The 24,945-nt window shown below is 38.1% G+C and overlaps 1 protein-coding gene across 13 annotated transcripts in view; it reads right to left on the reverse strand.

Annotated features, from left to right (window-relative positions):
• PARD3 (par-3 family cell polarity regulator) overlaps nt 1–24,945 on the reverse strand; it is a 432,225-nt gene that overhangs the window by 317,140 nt on the left and 90,140 nt on the right. For 11 of the 13 annotated variants that reach the window (XM_029961729.1, XM_029961728.1, XM_029961725.1 and 8 more), the window contains one exon: nt 19,482–19,605. The exons of the other annotated variants lie outside the window; for them this stretch is intronic. In XM_029961729.1, the coding sequence (XP_029817589.1) occupies nt 19,482–19,499 (18 nt within the window). In that variant the 5' untranslated portion in view covers nt 19,500–19,605. Of the gene's footprint in view, nt 1–19,481; nt 19,606–24,945 lie in introns of those variants that run through there. 13 annotated transcript variants of the gene reach the window in all.

Consider the following 24,945-nt stretch of genomic DNA (forward strand, 5'->3'; position numbering starts at 1 on the left):
GAAGCACAAAAAATTCTGAGACTTGTGAGTAAAATCACTAAACAGTTCAATATAGGCTACTCTAAATATTGCATTGGAAGTACATTGGACACTTAGCTGATCCAAAGTACTTTTCCATTCACCTTCCAGCAAACATTTCCTATGAGAAAGCCCTGAATTTGAGCTTTTATGTTCAAATACAATTCCAACACTATTTTAGAATATTTTCTAAATCCTCTAAGATAAAATTATACTGAGAGATGAAAAATAATTACAGATGTTTAAGAGCACGTTTGCCTTTCCACCATGTTCACTTTGATCTTAGAAATGAAGCAATGTGGAATAATAATAAAAAAAAATTAAAAAAAAAAACACACAAAACAAAACAAAGCAAAACAAAACAAAGCAAAACAAAACAAAGCAAAACAAACAAACAAAAAAAAACCCCAGTGCCTACAGGACTACTAAAATTCATTAAAAAAAATAGTTAGTTTAACCAGACTTGCCCAGAACACTGAATTTAAAAAAAAAAATCAAATAAATACAGAAGTAAACCAGTTCAGTATTAAATTCCCATATACTTTTCAATTCAAAAAGCTGAGATGGAAAAAAAAAAAATCAACTAAGCCACTCAAGCTGTGATTAATTCTCATCAGAAACACACAAATTCAACCCCATTTTTTTTACTTTATAACATCAAACTAGGATAGGGTTTTGGTTTTTTTAGTTGGTTCATAAAAAGTTCAGTATATCTTACATGCAAGTTTGTCAGGCAGAAACAGATCAAACTGAGCTGATAGAGACTACACTTTCCCAAATTCCTCCTACAAGATTTCCCTGCAGAGCACAAAGAGGAAAGGAAACAGCACAACTTTCAGTGCTGGCAAAAGGCAGTTGGTGGTGAAATCTGAAGGGATGCTTCTGCTTCCTTCTTCCTCCAGTCCCTAAATGACTCATTGGGAAGCTTGGATCATCTCTCATTTTCCGCCCCCTTTGGTAATAAAATAATTTAAGATCAATAACCAACTTTGAGATAAAAAATTTCAGATCAACTGTCTGTACCATCTCCCTGCTCTGCTCCTCAAAACCTGGGAATTGGTTGGCTAAAAATCCAGAACTGCAACTCCCTCCACCATAACCACTGAAGCTGAGCATGTGGCAACTTTCCTGGAGAAGGGCTGTGCAACACGGAACCAGTGGACAGCACAGAGCCACCAGGTAACTTTTAGTCAGAGAGAATACGCACACAAACTGGCCACAGCTTTTGGCTTGGGCTTCTTAGCCAGACAGGAGCCTCCTGCCAGCCCAGGGAAGGGCAGGAGGCTCATACAATTCCACTGTGCAGCAACTGGTTTGCTGATTCCAGAAGAACAAGCTCATTTCAAAACCAATGGAAAGAGAGACAGCTGATAATCAGCATCTACAGAGGCACCACAGGAGGAGAAAGAGAGGAGGGCTACCTGCTCTACATATGACTAAAGGTTACTGTTGGAAATGGAGCTCTTCATAAGCTCCTGCTCATACCTTTGTCAAGGTCTAATTCATCAAGTAAGAAAATGTAGACTATGCATAAAATTTTATGTTCTGTGTTAAGTAATTTGCCTGCAATAGACACCAATACTGGTGGTTACACGCTAAAAGATGCTTTAAAGATATGAGTTGTGACTATATCAGGCTCTACTGCTTCACTGAGACATACCAGTCACCCCTGCCAGAACCCAGTTATCGGTGTCAGCTAAACACAAAGTACTAGAGTATATATTCTGTAATATGTTTTTCTGATACCCCAGAGTCTGGGATTTGGCATGGCTGCTAGCAGAACAGCAAGCCAGCAAGGAGCACCAAGTACTACATTGCTTGGCACCTATTCAGCAGCCAGACACACTTCCTACAACCTGTACACCAAACAATCTTCTACACACACAGCTTGTGCTGTTTAGATCCTGTCACGCAGCAGACTTAACTTTGCAAACTGACCTGAAGATTAAACCATTAAAAAAAATTTACTTCAGTAGTACTTTCTCCTGGAGAAGTGTTGTATAATTTCAGACATCAATCTTAGATTCTTGTTCTGGAAGCCAGTCTCTGCATACCGGCAGGAACTCAGCATGCCCAATGCTGAATGGCTCTCTGGAGGGTGTAGCTGTCTTCCACCCCACCACCCAGTGGTATAGACATGAGAATACCAGTTTAACTTTAGCATAAATCTGATGCCTAAAATTAGGCAACACAAATACCCATCTGTGTTACTGAGTTGCAGAGATATTTCAGAAATAGAGAGGAGCAAATTAAAAAAAAAAAAAAGAACATTGTATAATTAATGAGCTGTACTTCCAATTATTAAATTATTAGATGTTAACAAATAAGAGAACTGCCATCAAATATGATGCACAACATATAAGGAACATAAATCTATAGAACATATGTTCAAAGAGGAACAACTGTAGCAGCATTACATGCTGTGCAACATCTTTACCACGTGGCTTAAATCAAGGATCAATTGACTAAAAGGCTATAAAAATGTACATTTTGAGACTGACATGGCCGTTAATACAGTGTCCATCGGTTTCTTTCCAGACCAAGGTTAATGTTTTAAGCCTAATGTGAAAGCAAGAAACTAAAGGTTATGAAGTGCTCATAACACTATGCATTCTATGATTCAATCTTTATTTTGAAGCAGCAATTCGAACTGCATCAAAATGACATGATAGGTCATTTTCGCATCTTTGACTCAGCAAACTAACAAGAGTTGACTGTGCTCAAGTGAAAACTGAATCAGCTAGAGACAAAAATTTGGATGGTTGGACGTCTTTACTCTTGTATACATGAAGAGATCTTAGATTATTTTGACAAGTGTCCAGCTGAATCAGTCAGACAGGCAATCAGTCAAGTGTTTATTAGTGTCACATAGAGGACTTTGTGGAAAGCTACAGCATGATTTTAATTAAAACACTGAAAGCAAGTTAGTAAAAATTCCTGTTAAAGGTACTCATAATCCCCAAAACCATCTACATGACATATGTAACCGTAAGCACTGACTGCCTGCGGGTCCTGATGTGACCCACAGCAGTACTAACCCTCAGGAATGACATGGAGTCTAGACAAAAGCTGAAAATAAGGGGCTGCCTGTCCCAGTTTCCCTGAAATTGTCCCTAAGCAGATAATAAATGAATGATTTGATTTTTAGCCTTTGAGCCCCATGCAACTCTTGGCTGAAAGTGCCCCCCATAGGCATTTACAAGGAACACGGCCCAATTTTATTTTGCAGGTCAGTGTAGACACAACCTAGTAATGCAACCAAGTATAACTCTGCCTTCCTCAGTGAATAACCCCACTCAGTATTCCCGTTACGCTCTGACAATCAACCAGGAAAGAATTTCTTATCTTAACTAGGGCAGAGCTGCCACCACAGCAGCTTTGGGAGACATAAGGGACTTTAAAAGCAGGTGTCTCTTTAGATTTAGGATTCCAGATCTGTCTGTCCATTATTAATGATCCATCTACTGTGTTCTTGTGAAATATGAATCTTTTCAAGCACTCGAAAATCCCATGCACAGGCTATTTTCCGTTAAAGACTTACAGTCTACAGTATCAGATTAATTGGGTGACCAAGGTGAAGAACAGATTCAGGCAGCTGGGAGTGACAAAGCAGCAAAGCAAGATATATGGGCAGCAATTCTTTTCCTCATACCATTGCCACCAGCCAAGAACTCGGGGACACATTCTGACTTTCTGCAACTGGACAACAACCAAACAAAATTCAGATTAGAGTAAGCAAACACAGACTGCATTCCCCATGTGCCACCACCCAGTGAGCACTGGGAAGGTCACATCTGCCTTATTGCTACAGTGCTGTGTCCACGATGGAGATGTAGCCACACCCCCTCAAACATTACTGCTCGAGTCAGTTTTCTACACCAGAAGTGTCAGAAAGTGTATTTTTCTGTTAAAGGCAATACTCCACTGCAGACTTTTCCTTGGTTTACATCTCCTATAACACAGATGGAAAAAGGTTCAAACCTCTGAAAGGACAGGACGTGGGGAGGCATCTCAAGTGATGGCATCTCCAGAACAAGTGGGTGTCTGTGCTCTCAAAGAAACATGGCTGTGTTTGTTTTGACTTTTTTTTTTAGAATCTCCAAGGAACTACCAGTGTCCATCTAACCAACAACTTCCAATGTACCACTGAAAATATATATATTGTTTTTATTTTCCCTAAAATCAACTTAACTGGCTCTCATTCTTTTCATATTATTTTAGACAGTCAATGTATTTCCTTCCCACTGGACAGAAAATGAACACATTATCTGTCCATCTTATAGGGCCCCTGACAGTCAAATAAAACATGGTTATTACTGTCAGAACTCAAATGAAATATTCTGAACATGGCAAGAAGTTATTAGCCTTATGTTCAGAAGACAAGCTAGAAATGGAAACGGGATGGAAAAATATTGCCCCTACTTTTATAGGCTTTTGTGGGAAAATTACGTTATCTTCTTTTGCTTGTTGAAATAGGTTTGACTTGGGTTTCCTTTTGCTGTGTTGAAATATCATAATTATATTCCATTAAGGAGATGTAGGATATGAATTTTTATTAATCAAAATACTGATAAATGAGTGAGCAATTATTTTTATTACAAAAAATTTATAATATTACTTTAATATCTTAAATTACACACACTAAATCAACCAGGTAATGTCAATTCAGTGCACAGTAAATTCACAGCAAGTAAGATTTGTGATATAACAGATAAACCCAGAAGCACTAAATAAAAGCAGTCACCTTTCAAATCTCTTTCCTGCTGCACTTAAAAAAAAAACCAACAACAAAACACCATGGCTGAAATGTTCCATACACAAAGATTGCCTATTTTAATTAGGCTCACCTATAATCAGACAGCACAATCTACTCTGCGTAATAATTAAAAAAGACACGGAATGATGGAGCAACAGTGAAGAAAAGAGAGATATTTTTCCTACACACTCAGGTGGTGGTAAAAACTGGAAAGTGAGGATCAGTGAGATCTCACCTCTCCCAGAACACCAATGGGAGAAGAATTGCACTGAAAATTGTACTTAGGACAAGTTTAGAGGTAGAGAACATCCAGTATGGTATGGGGCCAATCTCAGTGTAAGTGGCTCCCAGGGACTGGTGCCAGGCAGCCCCCACCCCTCCCATTGCAGCCACCAGCTGCCAAAGTGACAGTTGTCTCCTGTGGGTTCCTCTGAGCATCCTTACTTCCTAGAGTCATCCAGAGGGATCAATACTGATCATGAAATCACATCCCTAGATAGCATGCACATAAAAATGGCATTAAAACAAATTAACTATGTAATAGCATTCAGCAGCAGGCCATTTTGACACTTGAGCAGATAAGCCCACAGATATGGGGCTTCTATGTATATTAAAGATAAGTCCATGTGGAAAAGCAATTCTCAAATGTTTCTCAAATCAGGTATTTACTAAAAAAAAAAAAAAAAAAAAAAGAAGGTACACACACATTACCCCTGCAAAACACAGACAGACACCCACCAAACACACTGACATCCTGGATCTGACCATCCCAGTATTCTGCCTCTTAAAAGCTTCAACAGCAGATGCCAAAACAACAGGGCAAAAATATTTCCTATCTCCATTCTCTAGTGACTTGCAGCTCAAGGACATCCTAAGCCATGTGCATGATCTTTGTGTTTACACTCTAAGCCAAAATTAAATATACATTTATAATACAAATATTTTATACAAATATTTTTACTATTATCTAAATCCAGACTCTTGGATATAATGCTATTTATGCCACTTGTTCAGACCTGATCAGATCTGTTCTTTTCAAGCTGTGCATTTCAACCCAAAACTTCCAAATTATAAACCTAAAAGGTTTTTCTCTATTTTTTCTACAACAATTTGTATCAAGTTCATCCATACAAACCTCAAAATATGTTCCAAACCCTGGATATCCAGCATATGTGATATCCTCAGTAATAAGAACCCTATTTAGTTAAAAAGACTTCACTGTATTTTAAAATTTAAGGACTATTTACTTATACCAATAAAGTAATTTTTTGCATTGCTTCTTTTCCCGAGCTATAGAAACTCTGGAAGGATCCTGGATAATGGCTTCTGATGGTGAGTATCATCAGCCAGGTGCAACTGTCATTTGAACGATCACCCTAAAAGTTCACAATATTCACATTTTATTATAGTCAGTTCTTGTTCTGTAACAGCACAAGAGAATTAATATTCAACCTCACTCTCTCACAATGCAGACCAATCACACAGGTTTCCTTCAGAGCTCTTGCTACTTCCAGAACACAGGTGGCTTGCAATGGGTTCATCTCACTCCTCCTGGAAGACTCTGGAAAACCTCAGTGCCCAATGTAAACTGACAAAAGCAATAAAGAGCTGCTCTGAACTTTGATGTTTCTTTGCACTTTTAGGCATGTTAAGAGGAAGAGAGGCACCTCCTTCTGTGAAAATATAAGTTTTGCAGTCCCAAAATGGTAAGATCATCAAGTAAAGGATGTTTTCCTAATCTGCAAAGTAATAAAAAGTTTTTTAGCCCTCAACTGTTTAAAGTAAAAATAAAACAGCAGGAGCACAACACTGTTATGTTGTGTTTTCTAAGTGATTCTGGTTTTCGTTATGTAAAATATATTATATTTTATATTCATTTCTGGAAAAAAAAATAAATAATATTTTAAAACCTTTTAAAAGTACTTTGCAAATAAGGTTTACCTGTTCAGTTTCTATGACATGATTAGGAGTCTTTCTGTAAAAGCCAGAAGTTCTGGTTTTGTAATTGCATCATGCCTTTCAAACCAGGTACTTCATCATACATATTACAATTCATATTTTTATAAATCTACATTGTCACATAAAGGAGGGGAGAAGGATAGGAATCAAATAAGAATCCCAAACCCCAATATATAATGATTTTAAGTGAAAAATGTACAAGGAACGTGCTCTAACAGTAACCAAAAGTGTTGGCAGGGGTGAGGTGGGAAGCAAAAAAATAAAATTCAAGTGTCAAATTTGAATTAGCTTCTCTGAACAGTTTTTTCATAGTGAGGGAAAATATTGTGATTTGTTCCATAAAGTTTGATTTTTTTTTTTTTTTTCACAAAAATCAACATTTTCACTGAAGCCTCTTTGTTTCTAGGTTTTTATTACAGTACCTATTATTATTCCTTTTTTTATGACTTCCAATATTCTGCAAGTAAATAAAAAAAATTATAAAGTATATGTACAATAGTAATTTCCATGGTCCTTGACAGAGGTCATTACTTCTGAAAGTCATCTTGGATGAGAATATACAGGGTTTATAATATCTCATTTTATGAAACATAAGCATACTATCTAAACAGCATCTTACAAACTATTCAAAACTGAGTTCTCTGAGTTACTTAAGCAATTCAATCATTGATATAATTAATTTTGATGTAAATGTCTCTCAGGGACTTTAATGATCCAAGTCAGGAAAATCCAAATTAAATTAAAGAAACGTACACTGGATCTCAGAAGCTCATAAATAATGATGTTAACAATATTTTCCCAATACTACCTAGAAATTACATATTTATAATAATTTTTAAAATGCAATTAGTTCTTGAAGAAACATAGATGCTACTCAATGATTCCTAGAAACACTTTTGAAAGGTTCAGTTAGGGGTATTCTAGGACAATAAGATACGCTGGTTTTGCTTCTACATTATGCACCTACCTCTCCTACTGTTCAGAAATCAGCACACAACATAGTGTTGGGCCCTAAAGTTCTAGAGGGGGGAAACGAGGACATTTATTTCCAGACCTCCTTGCTTCTCCAGATAAAGTCATATGCTTCTCACACAGGACTGGCATGCTCATGGCTATGCCACCTCCTCCACTGCAGGCTTCTTGGAAGAAGAGAGACGGACAGTTTAAGAACCTGGAGAAGCAACATCCAGCACAATTACAAACAGTGCCATATCATGAAAGCCCCCTGGAAGGAAAATGGATTAAAAGGTAGAACTGTGTGCAAAGGCAGCAAAATCTATTTTCACTTCCCATTTTCCCCCCAAACCTTACATATGAAAAGCTAAAAATGAAGACGAGTAAGGCATTACTGGTCTAGTCTATAATCAGGGTGACCTCACATATACCAAGGTACAATTAACAAACTCAATTGTTTCAACTCTATCTTATATTTACAAAGAATGCTTACTCCACTCAAAGTCTCCACATGTCCAAGAACAGGGTCTGTAAAACTATACCATGTTTCAGAAGACAGGCCAGAGACAGCAACATTAAAAATTTGATAATTCTATTTTAGCAGAGCAGCATGATAGATGGCACTTTCATGCTCTAACCTAATAAAATGCCCTCTTTTGTCCCTCCCACCAGAAGAATATTATACTTAAAAGTAGATCTAATTAAAAATAGCAGGGGATGAGGTTTGTATCAAAGATAAGCCTCTGTGCAGATGGTGATCCCCACACACCACCAGTTGAGGTGAGGTCCCAGTACCTGGCAGCTTCCAACTCATGCCCTCAGGACAGGGAGGTGACTAATGGACTCTGTCTAATGGTAAAGTAAATGAATCAGCACCAGTAAGTTCCTCATCTGAAACACTAGAAGAGTTTGGTTTCAAGAGGTCTCCAGGCTTCAGAAAGCTCTGCAAGGAAGGATGCCATTAACATTTCTCAGAAGCCCTCGGCCCTTTGGCAGGCCAGCAGGAAGACTGCCCTGCATGTCCTTCCTGGACAGTTCTATTTGCAAGACCTCTCTGAAGACACTGGCTAGAGGGGTTTTGACTGCCAACATGCACCTACGTGGAGCACACACTGTGCCAGCCTACACAGCTCTCACGGGCACACAGAGCCTGCAGGAGCACTGGGAGCGTGTCGTCACCCAGCAGCAAATCCCACAAGAGACTTTGAGCTACTTCAGAGCAAGAATGGCAGCATACTGACAAGGAGAAACATGATTCATAAGGAAGGAACTGATGGCATTGTACACTCCTTGCAGCAACACCTCCTTTCTGCAGTTTCCAGGATGAGAGGATTCAAAAGGCAGGTGGAACAGGAGCCCGCCTTGGCAAGGATGTCCTTCACCAGTCACCTGAAGGACACCAACATGTACAAGTCCCCCATGAGGAAGCAAAGATTGCCTGAGCTGAAAGTTTGGTTTTCTGAGTAACACATTTCTTACATATTCCTTTTTTTCTTCAATATTAAGGAAAATTTTCCTCAAAAGACAGACAAGTGTCGTTAGCCAGGGAGCTAAATACTGTGTACCTCATGGCTAGGCTTCGTGAAGGATGATTTGGGACTATGTACCTACCCTCTTAGGAAATATCTAACTTGTGTAGAGGGTTAAACAGATGCAAAACTAGACTATGAAAGTTCACATATTAAGCAGTTTTGAAAACTTGAACTGAAAAGGACCCTTGAAATCTTCAAAAATAAAGGTTCAGAAGTAAATTAATCCTTCTAGCTTTGCTGGATATGTAAAATAGTCTCCATAAAAACAATGATCATACTGAAAGCCAGGTAGCAAGTGGAAATATAAGTCTGTTTAGGGCAAACACCACTACAGGTATGTACAGAAAGGCCTTGATAATCTTCTTACATCCTCAGGATGAGATTTTCAACACAGGAGGAGCAATGTGAGGATTCAATCTTAACAGTAATTTATTTCTGCCCTGCAATTCTCCAAAATCATTCCCTACCCACTAAGGTACTAGCCTGGAAAAAAACATTGTATTCTCTGTCTTTCCTGTCTCTCTGTACTAGCACAAGAGACGTGGATGTGGCAGACAATGAACTTCAAGGGTTTCAATACCCTCCTTGTCATTACTCATCTTCCAGGTAAGGAGAATGAGCAGAGGTCTTCAACTTCACCATCCCCCAGGATGTCCTTGGTATTTTTCCTCCATGATGAGATCCAAGTAGTCTTGGTCCCTGCAATCTACTTATTTCCAAGCCCACAAGTAGCAACATGTACTTTGCTGCAGATTTTGCCAATGCTAGCAGAAGACATGACACCAAGCAGAATGACAACCAAAGCAAAAAACATTCATTCCAATTTTTTTTTAAATTCCTGTGGTGCTGAAGAAATACTTATTGCATATATCCTTACAGTAATGTTAAATAGTTTCCATCACACACTTAAGCCAGTACGTGAGGTTGCTTCTTCATTACAGCAAACACTTTGAAATGAGAAAGAGAGAAAAGGGCAAAATAAAAAAATAAAAAGTTGATTGTAACTTACAACAAAAGCTGCTCAATCTGTAGCAGATAATTCTTCAGATAAGCAAAAAATATCCTAAGAACAGACCCATTGTGTATTTTGTATTTTAGAATCTCTTAATTTGGAGCATGAAATTTCTGTTCTCCCTCTCCCCAACAGAACAATTTGATATTTCAATCCTAAAGTAATAAAACATACAAATGGCTTCATTTACTTGGAGAAAACTGATGAACCTTCATCTACAGTCAAGCTCTTTATTGCTCAGATTTGACACAGGAGTCCACTTAAAGCTCAACAGGAGTTTCTGAATGGCTCTTTGTGTGACACACTGGCTCTAGAAAAATCATTTGCTTTTGTTTTTATTTTACTGTTTCCACTTTATGGATAAAGTTAGCAAGAATCTAAGCAGCCATCCTGTTCCAAAACAAACATGTTTAAAGCTAAGAAATAAAAAGGAATACCCGTATGTGTAGAGAAGCCCTCTGCATTTTCTAAAAATGAAATGTTAAAAGAAATTCAGCTATTTTTAGATTTCTAAAAGAATACAGGTTTTCTTCTGTTGTTTCACCATCTTCCACTAAATTGGGCATTTTAACTCAGTCCACTTTTGCCTTTTAAAAGTTTAAGATTATAAAAAACAAGGTAATTTTTCAAATCCCCTAATTGTTCTAGGTATACTGTCCTTTAGCTAGTCAAATTGTCTTTTGCAGATCTGCAAGGAAACAATCAAAACTGTCTTGTCACAGATAAACAGAGTCAGGAACTTCAAGAAAAACAGTGAAAAAGCTTTCAGTATTGCACTGCAAGCAAGTCAAATAGAAATCCCACTGATGCAGAGTAGTCAAATAGTCTGGTCTGTATACATCCATCCTTCCTAGATGAATGATTTCAACTGGCAGATAAACACAGGGCAAAACAGCAAGAATAAAAAGCCTGAAAACAGATATCTGATGTATTGATTGTAATACACAATAAAAAATAGCAATGTTTCTATGAGCGATGACTTTCCTCAGTTATTAATACCTTGTCTCCTCTTTTTATTGCTCCCTCTCCCTGCAAACAATATGTCCAGTCATTTTGTTTAAAAGAAACTATTTCATTTCACAATTCAAAGATACTCTTGTATCTGCTGAAATGTTATTTGCCAATTACTAACAGCACTACCCATCACCAGCTCTGGTATTACCAGGCATTTTTTAATATAGTAAAAAGCCACTATTTTTTCATCTTAAAATATGGGCTGCATTAAAACACAAAACAAGTATCACATAAATATATCTTTCAGTTAAAGAATAGATTTTAATCTCAGCGTAGTGATTTAATGACAAAAAATTGCCAAGAAATCCAAGGAGAAAGCAGTATATTATACAAAATGCAAGCGAAAAGTGGATGAATGCATAAGGAACATGAAATGTTTGAATGTCCAAAGGAAAAAATACTTTTTATTAAAGGACTGTTGCCCTAAATTTAGATGTAATTTGACACATTGAACTCTGTGTGTCTCTAAAAGAACAAAACAGGAAACAACCACATCCCACTCGATACACTTGAATGAGACTTATTAAGTTGAATGATGTTTGCTTCAGGCCATAAACAGCAATACAATATTCATCAAAGCTCACCAAATGAAACTTTTCTCCCACTTGCTTACCTCTGGCTCAACTGATTTCCCCTAAAAGTAAATCGATTTTACACTGAGAAACATAAGAGTTGATACAAAGGCTTGCTGACAAACCAAAGAAACTAGAAAAAGCCACTCTATAGCATGACAGTATTTAACTCATGTAAATTTGTAGAAACAAGGTTTATAGAGAAAGGTAAACTACTTAATAGACTAATATAAATATTCTTTAAAAAGACAGGCTTCTGGACACATCAATCCTTCCCTCATCAGTCTTCCACCAACATAAATTAGTATTTTATTTTTAATGAGTTGCATAAATATTAGACCTTTGGAAGTGATGTATTAGCATGGGGTCTATCAATCTGTTCATTCTCCTCACCAAAAGAACTACAATGTCTCTTGCAACTCCTGGATTACCCAGTGCTCCCTCATCTTGGGTTCCTACAGGGATGACACCTGCAGCAGCAAACAGGCTGCACATCCACAAAACTGTCAGGATCACAAACAAGACCCTGTGCTGCGAAGTACAATGGGGAGAACCAAGTTGTTTTCAAACTCACCACTTAACAGCAGGGACAGGCTGCAATAGGTGGGCAGGTGACTTCAGCCCACCATGACAGGAGGGTTAATGGTCCAGACACCTTCCAATGTTGGTGCAAGTCATGGCCTCCAGAAGTCAATAATGCCTGGAGGCCTTATGTGAGCAATAGCTTTGGTCACCCACACAAAGGTTTTTCTCTCAAGTTTGTAAGCCCATTGTTCTATGTTTATGGAAAACATATAACTATGGCATTTTCAAAGCAAGGTTTAAAATGTTTAAATCCTTGGCAGAAGCCAAACTGTCTTTGCATGTACCATTGCCTGGTTATTGCTTGACTGCTTCTAAAGGATTGAGTAGTAAAAGGAATAATGCAGCAATAAAAGCCCCACAGGTTCATGTTGTATCTCACTTTAATATGAGAGGGAGAAAGACAGGTTTGCTGCTCATTATATGGTACCAACACAGTATCACTGTGAGAGAAAATGGCTCAACAAAGGAATGATACAGTCTCACAGAATACCTAACAAGTACCTTTTACCATAAGGATATGCCTCCTACAGCACCTAACACAAGAACTGCACTCTAATTTAAACTGTTATTCTATACTTTAATAGACTTTCTTGCTCATCCACCAAAAAATTGCAGATAAACAATTAAAAAAAATTGCTCCCAGAATAGCAATATGATTTGACCTTGCTCACTTACTGAAACTAAAAGTACACACATGAACAACAAAAAAGCACTTCTGAAGTAAATGTCGTCAGTAGAAAAACACAACAGATGTAGATACCATTTAGAAATGTTCACATATGATCCACAATGTGATTTTCTATATTAGATTTAAGTACAGTTTTATACCAGTTCTGCAGAGACTGTTATTTGTAATAACAGTCATTTTTTCAGTTTGCTCATATTTCAAAATGTTCTGCTAAAAATTACAGCTCCTCAGTTTATCTTTATGGCTGACTGGGGCTGACAAATTCAGTAGGGGTTATGTATCATTAAGACCACAATAAAAGGAAGTGCATTAGTGTGTATAATTATTGAAAATGTTTTTATTAAACCAATGGTACTTTGGTTTCTCTACAAAGAAAAGAAATATGCTGAGAGCTGTAAAACAATGGTTGAAATGTACTATTACTAAAGAACCCATACACCATCAAGTGCAAGGATGATGGAAAGCATCCAGAACCTTCACATCTATGGGAAAGTAGTGTGCAATTATCCTCAGTCTATGCAAGATGACAAAATGGAATTCACTTTCTGCTTCCCAAGTTACAGCCTGTAGCAATGCACTGTTCAAGAGATCTTCAAAAGATCTTCAGAGTATAGGTTAAGAAGTTAAAAGTGAAGCCAACAAGGAGAGTCAAACATGATGGGGTTCACAGCCTGATAACCACTCAGAGGAGTTGCCTACTAGCCAGTTAAAGTTGGGAAACAGTGACTTGAGTAGAATTCAAGAAAAAAAATAGTTTAGAATATGTTTCATGTAAAGCATTAAACATGATATATTGACTTGCTTTTCCATTATAATTCTATGTACTGACTATTTACTGGACCCTGATAATTTTCCTGGAATAAAAATTGAAATAAAAAGCATTGAATTACTCTATTTCTGATATCACTTTTATGTAAAACATCCACAATAGTCTTTTTTATTTTAAGGTGCCAAAAAGGAAAAAATAGGACTTGGATGACATACTTCCAACATTTTACTAGGTAAATTCAATCCTAGCACCAGATTTACTCTTTTAGTCAAAAATTGAAGGAAAACAAATATCAAACACTGGCATACATTCATGAAAAGTGCTACGGTGAATTTATGAAAAAGAAGTGGTTTTTTTTTTCCATCAATAAATTCCATTCTATGTTCCCTGTCAATAATGTACAAAATAAAAGTCAAAAGAATATAACATCTTCGAGAACAAGACTGAACTTTGTGTGTGTGGCATAAGCTTCCTCCTGTGCTTCTGAAAGTCCTCCAGTATTGGGCTTCCTCCCGGAAGGCATCTTTCAGAGTTCATTCTAAGTCCACCTTCTCTCATAATAAACCCAGTACTTGGAAATCTGCAGCAATACATTTTGGCATGAGTACATGATTAGCTACATGTTTGCACACTGCTGTATTATGACCTTTTCAATACTATAGTGATCAAACACTTTTTAAAATTCTTGGACTTCAGATACATGTGTATGCTGATCACCTCATAAAAACATTAAGACAACACCCTATTAACACCCTAATAATTAACACCCTAATAATTAACATTATTAACATAACACCCTATTTTCTCCTTCCACATACCCCATTCTCCCCATAGTAAAATTTCAGACATGTAGCAAAACCACAGAAGCCCTGAAATACTTAAGAAAAAAATTGTCTATAATTATGGGCTTTCACCTCCAGGCCTGGACCACCTGGTGGTCTGTGAACCACTCCTAAGCATGCCCTCAAAAATAGGAATGATGAAAATCAAAGAGAGTTAATATGCCAGGAAGTCTGCATTTTCACTAGCACACTCCAAAGGTCTCTGCAAGTCAAGGGAAGCAGAAAAATACTCTAAAAGATCATGAAAAAAATGCTTGGATAGAAAGGCCTTACAGCTTTGTGCTTGCATTACCACTTTAAAAAAAAAAAAAACCTAGTCTTCTACTTTCAAAAAATAATATAACATGGCAAATCCTGGCAGAACCCATTGCAACTCAACTTAGAAACGAAGATATCACAAACACAATTATGTTTGATCCTCAATAACTGGAACTGCTGTCACACCAGTGTAACTCTGCAACTTCACCCCAGTAGTAATGGGACACAGACACTAATTGCTATGGACAGAAACCTAGAGTAGACACAGTGAAGCTACTTATTCTCTTGGACAGATAAGCTTTATTATAAAATTATTTGATAGTCTGTTTCCATCTCCACACAAATGTCCAAATTATATTACCTAGCATTCCAAGGCACCCCAATGTTTCATGATGGAATATAGTGCCTGTAACAGGCTATTAAGAGACTAAAAGCCCATGCAGTGACTCCAGAAATCTGTAAAACAGAACAGAAACCTGTATTCCCCAGTTCCAGTCCTACATTTAATTTAGTGGGGACATCACCTTTCACATTTCTAAAACCACAATTTAAAAAACAAAACATGAATAGCACCTGCCCAGCATGTCAGAAATTTTGTCCCCACATTTCTTATCCTGTGCAACCATTACTATCTACAAACTGCTCACAATGCTTGCAGAATTCAAATTTCATAGGATACCTACGAAGTGCATCCCTAGAAAAGTACAGAAGAATTTGAGTCCTTATCTCCAAATCAATGTATTTTATTCACTGCTAATTTCAAGCAGTTAATATTTTAAGAAGGCTAACAGAAATGTATTTGACAAAAAAATTATAAGGCCTCTTTTAAGATCTGTGAGGAAAGCTCAAGACATATTAACCAGAAGAAAGCACATGTCTCCAAAACAGTTCTTCAGAGTTCACATCCAGCAGAGGGACCGTGTAAAGAGGAGGAAAAGTGCCTGGCATCATCATCATGACATAAATATCATATAAACGGGTTTTTTTAGAAGTTGCAGTAATGTAGTTTAAGAAAGTATTTACTATCAGGGCTGATATGCATAAAAAATCAAATCTAACTGATGAGAAACTTTAAAAAAGAGTGCACTGAAAATGAATACAAAATGTTTTTTATTTAAAATGTTAATATTAGCTGTGCAAAAATGATTTTCACAAGATGCTGTTTCATACTTGGCATTATAGCAAAGCCTACAGTCTGCATAAATGATATCACAGGCACAAACAAGCCCAAAGAAACTCTAATTTGGGCCTGGAGAAGACTTCCTAGGTCAGAATCAGCAAGTAGCAGTAACAGTTAAGCTGTTTTTCAGAAATAAACTGTTCTGTTGGCCATATGCATGCAAAGATGTTTTTGTATATGAAATACAGTTAATTCCAGAAAACTAAGAGCCATCAGCACCAGCCCCAGTCTGTACACGACACACTCCTGGGACACTCTCAGTACATGAGCCTGAACAGAGTGTTTCAAACAGACTGATTCAGCCTGGTGGTATTTCCTGTGAGCTAGAACATATCAACCCGGTTTCATAAAACAGAGTAGTAAGAGACAAGTAAGTCAGGCATATGTCTGGACAAGAACAGTACCACAGAGATGAAGACTGACTGTGGGACATAGTTATCCCAAATTCCAGCACTCTGTCTGAAAAACAAAAAAAAACCACTTTTTCTAGTAATACACACTCATATAACTACAAAATGAATACCAGACAAAAAGCAAGAGTACAAGTTTACCAAACACTGGCATCTCCTGAGGACCATAACTGATTTGGAAACATGTTATACTGATTTTTCTGCAAAATCACCAGTGAATGGCAGCTGAAACAACTGCCTTCCTGACGCCATCAGACACGAGACTTGGCACATTTCTAGTTTGCCCTAACAAGCATCCTATGTTTTACTCAGACTGGCTGGTTTCCACATTTGAGTGCCGACTAAACAATGACCAAACATCTCCCAGTTAAATGCCATGTATAGGCAAGACAAGAATAGAGATAGGAGCTAATGCCAGCATTAGGGCATACAGCCCAACAGCTCATGGACCAAGATCAATTTTTTACTTTAATTCATAGAATCATAACAGTTGGAAAAGACCTCCAAGATCACTGAGTCCAAACTTTGACCAAACATCACCTTATCAACTAAACCATAGCACTAAATGCCACATCCAGTCGTTTCTTGAAAACTTCCAGGGATGGTGACTCCACCACCTCCCTGGGCAGCCCTTTCCAATCCTTTCACCCGGGGCTTCCACCACCACCACGACGGATCTGGACTGCAACCACCCCTTCGACAGGACAACAGCCACCACTTCAATCAATGAACATCAAAATTGCAACAACCAGGTCACATTGCAGGATCCAACAGGTGTCTTGTAGGTCCTTCCAGTTGCTGAGGGGTCAGTAGCCCTGCTCCAACTGCCCGTAGGGCACCGCAGCCTCACTCCAGCACCACGCAAGCATCTGCCGGTATCGAATCCCAGCTATCTGCCATTTCCTGACAGCGCTGACTCTCCAACCATTCCCGCAAGGTCTTCCAGGTGTGGGTGAGGCAAACCACATGGAAGGGCAGCCATCTTGTCTCTGTCCTGTGGCCACATGTGTTTTTCACGTGTGAGGGAGGCCAGCCACCATCTCAATTTGGTGCAGTGGGCAGGGCTTGGGAAGTTTTTCCTCATCGGTTGGTTTAACACAGTTTTATCAGCATCGTTATTGGCATTCTTCTTGGTAGAGAGTTATTTTTTCATTTACATCTGGGCATATTGGATCTCTCTCTCTGTATTGCAGAAATCAGGGGTGTTGAATCCAAGAGAGGAGACTTCTGTCTGAGGTCTCTGCCCCTCCAAATTGTCTCAAACCAAGACAAAACTGGCCTGTTCCAATCCTTTCAGTGAACAAATTCTTCCTGGTGTCCAACCTGAACCTCCCCAGCACAGTTTGAGGCCACATCCTCTTGTCCTGTCATTAGTTGCCTGGGAGAAGAGACCAACCCCCACTTTGCTACAACCTCCTTTCAGGTAGTTTTAGAGAGTGATAAGGTCCCCGCTGAGACTCTTTTTCTCCAGGGTAAACAACCCCAGCTCCCTCAGCCTCTCCTCATAGGACTTACTCTCAAGACTATCACCAGCTTCGTTGACTTTTCAGGACTTGCTCCAGCACCTCAATGTCTTTCTTGTAGTGAGGGGCCCAGAACTCAACATACTGAGCACTTAAGGTCTGGTCTCACCAGTGCTGAGTACGGGGCACAATTACTTCCCTAGTCCAGCTGATCACACTATTTTTGGTGTAGGCCAGGGTGCCACTGGTCTTCTTGGCCTCTTGGGCACACTGCTGGCTCATGTTCAGCTGACTGTAAACCAGCACTCTCAGGTCCTTTTTTGCAAAGCAGCTTTCCAGATGTTCTTCCCCAAGCCTGTAGCAATGCATGGGGTTGTTGTGATCCAAGTACAGGACTCAGCACTTAAATTGCCACCCTCAGTACACAACACAGTAGGGCTGAACACTTTTTCCATCTTAAGCCTAAATTTTCTTCAATAGCTAGGTCTGAATATAGTCCCTCAAGCTCTTTATAATAGATTCTATAATTTTCCAGACAGCACATTAATCCCCATATATCAACAGATATGTGAGTTTCAGCATTACTAATTCTTTACTCTCACCACCCAGAATCTCCCTAGAGAGAAAATTTTATTAACAGTAAGACCAAAAGTAAACTATCATAATTTTAAGACACAGCAAACATTGTAATATTTTAAGAAATACAAGTCCAGTATCCTCAGTAATATTCAGAAGAAACAAAAACTGTAGATGAGAAAAAATAAATCCAAGAAAAACATTGTTTCTCCTGACTCAATCCAGCTAGCCATATGCAGCCCAAAACCTCTTCCCTCCCACACTGAAAGGTACATGCATGGACCAACACCCTTCACACCCTACCCTTGCCTCGCTCCCTGTATTCTTCCAGTTCAGGCAACACCCTTCTGCCCCAGAGACATTGATTGCTGGACTCCTCATGATGCTAACTTGTCAGGATATGGGCAAGAAGGATCTAGCCAAAATTGGTAATGACAACAAAACAGAGTTTTTGTTGGAAAAAAAATTAACGAAGTAATGTGGTAATACTATTTCTTGTCCTCAGTTATCAAGGCATAAACATTAAAAGAGCTTCTAGATAACGAAGACCACCACTGCTGCAAGCAGTAACAAGCTAGAGAAGACATGTCTTTCATATTTCCATTTTGGTGGGAATATTAGCTTTTCAGAACCCAATGTTCAGTTCAAAATCTGAAAATTACTCCCTCTTGAGAAGACTTAGCCATACAAATTACGACTCCCACAAGGGAGTAAACAAAAACTTCCAATGTATGTGGGCACATAGAACACTATGTGTGCATATGATTCACCTAAGTTCAATAGGACACCTGGCATAGGTAGCCCCTGACATGCAAAAAGGTCAACAGAGTTGGAGCCTGTGCTTCATATGGGACAGCTCCATGTCAGTCAGATTAAAAGGTTACTTTTTGTACCTGTCTTTCATGTAACATGTCTTTGTGGAAATGTTTCCCACACAGAGCTACATTTTCAGTGCAAAGTGCATGTAGAGTAGCAAGACATCAATGGGAATCTTCCTTAGGAGGGGATTTCTGTTAACTGGAAGACAGCAAAGCAGATTATAAATCACAAAGCTGTCAGAGCATAAGCAACCCCGTTCCATTCACAGTGGCTCATGTAGCTGCATGGGAAGCACAGGCTCACAATGTCAACATCGATGGCATGACGGCACTGTCAAAAGAAAAAAAATCTCCCGGTTATAAATTAAATTGGCTTATTTCTTCTCTTTTTTTTAGTGAATCTTGAAACCATATGTGTTTATAAGACATTTGGTTACATTTATTATGTAAAATACTTCAAATAGATCATAATCCCACTTTTAAGACAGAAAGGAGATATCTTCAAAACCTAGGTTAAGCAAGGTGTAAAAGGTTGGGTGCATTTTTTTAGAAGAATGATCATAAAACAGCAATAATCTTGAGGAACTCTAATGCTTTCTGCCTTTATTTTTAGGATCCTTATGTTGGGTGGTAAAAAAAAAAAAAAAAGGAACTCAAGAAATATCACAAAATGTTCAAAAATTCCAGAGTCTTAATCTATCTTTCCGAGGTAGGATAGTCCTGCTGCTTCCTCTTTTTAATCTGCTTGGATGCACTATTTTGTTTTCACATAGAATTGAAGAGAACTCTTGAAAGAGCTCAAATAGTTTCATGAAGTAAGGTGAGGTGGGCTTTTTTTGTTTTGTTAAACTTTCTCCAAAACAAAAGGTTTACATTCAGACTGCCCAATCACTCAGCTGGCAGTTTTCACCAATCCAGATGAACAGAAACCTTACATGTCCAAACTGTGTCAAATCTGTGCAGTAGCTAGAAGAGAAATGCACCTGCATTTGGCAGCCATGGCACACACACATACGCTATCAATCAAGTATTGTGAGCGTGAAGGTAAATACCATCAAACTTTACAAGGTGAAGCCTTTGGTTTTTCCTCTTCTCCCTAGTCTTTATGCATTATTTTAAGAAAGAATCAGGTCTACCAATACCCTTATTGTGTGCTCACAGAACTGAAAGGTCACATCCTGCAACACAACACAGAAGCTCTGAGATAACAGGACAGCCGCTTACTTATCCCTCAGACAAAGATTGTCATATTTTTATCTTGATTGCTCATCTATAGAAAAGTTGCTTTCTTCTGCTAACTTCAAAGAGATTTAAATTTTTTATATTCTACATTTAAGAATTGTTCAGAGAGCTACACTAAGGTAGGAAAAACCAAGTGGAATACAAAAGTGTGCTGGTGTATGAGATGCAAGCTATTTCTATCACACTGACCCACTACACTGGGATAACACCAGTATATTTTACAAATATATATTTCACAATACCAGTATATTCTTATCTAATCCAAAAACATTTCTGAAAGTAATTGTAAACCACCCCTATTTTACTTTTGGTATGAATCGTTGCCCCGGTCAGTTTTTGAAACTCAGAACTGTCCTCAGTATTTAATGGACACAGAAACATACAACCTAAAAAAAAATAATATTCTTCCTAAATTATTACAATATTTCCAGCTCTAGAGAAACATGTCTGCATTTCACTGATACAGTTGACAGCACTGACTGTTCTGCTCTGCATGCTTTACATTACCTGGCAGTGGTAAGTATTGGTGCCTACTTGGGGATGAGGGAAGGGAGAAAGAGCTGGAACAAAAGACCTGGCAAGCAGCATTTTAGAACTCTTAACATGTATAAATCAACAAGGTTAATGAGATCCTCTTACCATTAATTTTATTTTTATTTGCAGTGGGTTTAGATCAATACAGAAACTGCAACCCACTTAAGTAAATCTATACAGTGCTTCCCAAACAGGCCATGAACTACTTGCTGCTTGGGTGAAAGAAACTGTGATTCCCTCTACACACACGGACTAATATGACCACACAGCACTAGTCAGGATATCTCAAAATAAAAAGTATATAGAGAGCCCATACCCTTTAAAAAAGCAAACCATGCCACATTGCCAGCTTCTCACCTATTTTAAAAAGTGCATTTAATTCCTTTAAGTGACTAAGCCGTCTTTGCCATTCAAGACACTTCCCCTCTCTCAGCATTTTTCTTACCTTGAAGTGGAATTTTCTGACAAGGCTTCTGGGAGAGGCCTGCAGGCTGACCTCCCATGGAGCACCTACTCCATCTCAGTAATTAAAAATTTAAATACCATGTTCTTACATCCACTTCCAACTTGCTCTAATTTACACTTTCTGGTAGTTATTAAATGGACAACATCATGATCTAATTACACAGCAACAGAAAAAGAAAAGGTTGAACAATTGTTATTATTTCCTGCAGCCTCATCGGGGCTGTAACCTTGCAGTATTTAACAGATAAGCCTTGGTACAATATACTTGACATTTACATTTCCAAATGTATGTTCTATCCAACTGCCCTCAAAATATTGGTTTAATTAAGATATAGGACATTACTGGCCAGAATCACTTCACTAAAAAGGCATATGTTAAATAGTCCAATAACCAGTATAATATAATTGAGCTCTGTCACTTGGCAAACCATTGCTTAACTAGGAGAAAAATCAATATCCCCTCTTCTCACAATGTTTTCCATTTCACTCTGTGCAATCAAAGCTGCACCAGAAATGCATACTGAATACAGTCAGCAGTACCACAGGAACATAAAGAATACACTATGATTTAAGCATGATTTTAAAGCCAGTGGGTTTATTAATAATAACTCAACATCTAACATGGCATTTAATCAAGGTTTAAAGCGTTTATCTCTCCCAGTGAAAAAAGACAGCAGATACTGAGTCCTATTATCAATATGAAGAAAAAGCAACACTGATACCCATTAAGCACAAAGAAAGGCAAACATGACAAAAATGAAGAGAAACTAAAGGTCAACATTATAGGATGGAAATCAAAATGCAAAACATGGATTCCAATCATTCCTACTGCTTTAGGTGCTGAAATAATGCTCTGCAGAAAATGGTTCAACTCACAGAGTTGTATTACCAATCATAAATCTTTCTTATAATGAAAAACGCGTACAGGGGAAAAATGTGCAAGTTACTATTTCTTTTTGTATGTGAAGGAAATTTTCAGCAAATTTTTAGGTTTAGCACTCTCCTAAACAAGTAGGATAAGAAAAAGAATATTCACTGTAATGTTGCAAAAACCAGCAACAATGCATTGTTTTAGAAGCAATAATTGCTTTTCCTAAAAAAACAAAACAAAAAAAAGAGTAAAAATGTCACAAAACACAAAGTGAATTAAATAAGTCCTTGAGAGTAAAAGGACTATGTGTTTTACATAAAGCATAGACCAGTGCCTTCATTAGAGCAAAAGCTCCCAAATATCAGCAATACACAAGCCACTTTCAACTGATATATTGACTGATAATGACACCAAATTAGCTCATTTAAAACAAGCTCCATTTGTGAACTAACTTGGGCATTAGCAAAAATGAAAAGACATTATTACTGTGCACATGATAATGGGAGGTTCTCTAGCACAAATACAAGATTTGGGGGCTCAAGATATTGAATATTTTGCCTAACAAGCTAAAGCCAAGTAGATTTAAACATTATAATGCTATCTTCTAGTTTTAAAATTTATTTAAGACCTTAAAATCTTTCCACCTTAAATACAGATTCCCTCAATTTCTACCCCTCAGCAAAAGAGAGAAACATAGTCATGACCATTTCCTACTACAGTGTGTTTCTTGAGCTCTCATTAATGGATCCTTCTCCTCATTCCTGAAATATTGACAGAGAACTCTCCCCCATGTACCACCTACCACACACCCTTCAGAGGAACTTACAGAAATGATGACTCTAAAAATTTCTACACTCTGATTTTAGTTCAAGGAAAAGCCCCCAGATTATCCTTACTAAAACCAGTCCAGAAGTCAGCATTAGAACCAAATTATGCCTTTGCTATCTGTGAGCATTCTAGTCATGATAAGCTACACACACACATCCACAAGTAAGTATTAACTTTTAGAAACTACAATCAAGGAAAACCAAATGCATAAGAAAATCCTGTTTAAGTGTATTAAAAATACTCCTGCAACTTCATTATCGCTCACTGTCATCCAAAACCTGAATTCTTTGCCTGGTGTTAAGCATCTTAAAGGGTTTGTTTGGTTGGTTAGTTGGTTTTGCTTGGGATTTTTTTGCTGTTGTTGCTTTTTTCTGTTGTTATTTTGGGTTGGGTTGGGTTTTGTTGGGGGATTTTTTGAGGGTCGGCAGCAAGGGAAGTCAGAAGAGGTGAAAAACATACCTATCCTAGAGCTATAAAACATGAATTTAAACAGTCGTCAGGGTGAGTAAAGAGAAGTGAGAACAGTAGGCATCATTCCTTCTGCAGCTCTATTTGCATCTTAGCTAGCAAGTAAAGAAGAGGAGCCTGTAGTCTGTAATAGCCAGCTCCACTTTCATCACATACAGCACATCACTCCCATCCTTCCCCTACCGCCCAAACAATCAACCTGCAATACTGGACCTCATAATCCAGTGTCAAATGCTCTAAAATGATGCCAACAGCTCATAGCAAACACTGCAAAAAGACACACCCTGCATTGCAGCCTGAAGGCAGCGGGCAGAGGCTTGGGCACCAGACTCAGTCTTACAAAATGCCAATGCTCTTGCTGTAGAGAATGTCAGGAATCATCACAGAGCCAGGAGAAACAAACTCATAAGAAAATGAGAGAGTATCCAACTTGCTTCCCTCTCAGTTTTACTCTTGAGAATATTTTCAGTTCTGCTTCCTCATGCATTTGCCTTATCTGATGTACAGACTCTCCCCCGAGAATTCGTCTCATTAATATATGTAGGAGGTTTTATGCTGGGATCTCACTCAGAGCACAACTTTCTAGCAAAGTTCCATTAGCAGCTAGTGACATGGATGGTTTGAATCCTGGATTGTTTTCATACACAGTCTGAACAGCCTGAAACAGTTCTCTACCGAAAAAGACAGGAGTTTATCTCAAGACACAGCTATGAAATGCACTTCCTTTTAGCAGCCAAAGGGGTAGGTTAAGGTCTGTTCTACAAAGACTGTTAGTCATTCTCAACTCAGCTCCATTTTAATTTGGAAAAAATACTCAATATTAAGGACTACTATTAACAATCAATTACCATTACTTTGAATGCTTATTTTTTTTCTTCAGGGTAATTGTCCTCCTGCTCTGGGAGGTTCAATATACTACAAACACTGAAAAACACATCTCTGAATCAGCTCAGCAAGTAGCAAGGAGTCAGCTGAACTGATAAGCAGGGACTGAAACTTGTAAAGAAGCATTTTCTGCTAAGCACAAAGAGTCCAAAAAAGAAATCTCACATTTTCCCAGAAACATTTCTCACCAGCAACAGAAAGGCCCACATGAGCTATGGGCACAATTAAGACTACGGCAGACAAATG

This window comes from Manacus vitellinus, unplaced genomic scaffold, assembly GCF_001715985.3.
Source record: "Manacus vitellinus isolate BGI_N305 unplaced genomic scaffold, ASM171598v3 scaffold_3_pilon, whole genome shotgun sequence".
Lineage (NCBI taxonomy): Eukaryota > Metazoa > Chordata > Aves > Passeriformes > Pipridae > Manacus > Manacus vitellinus.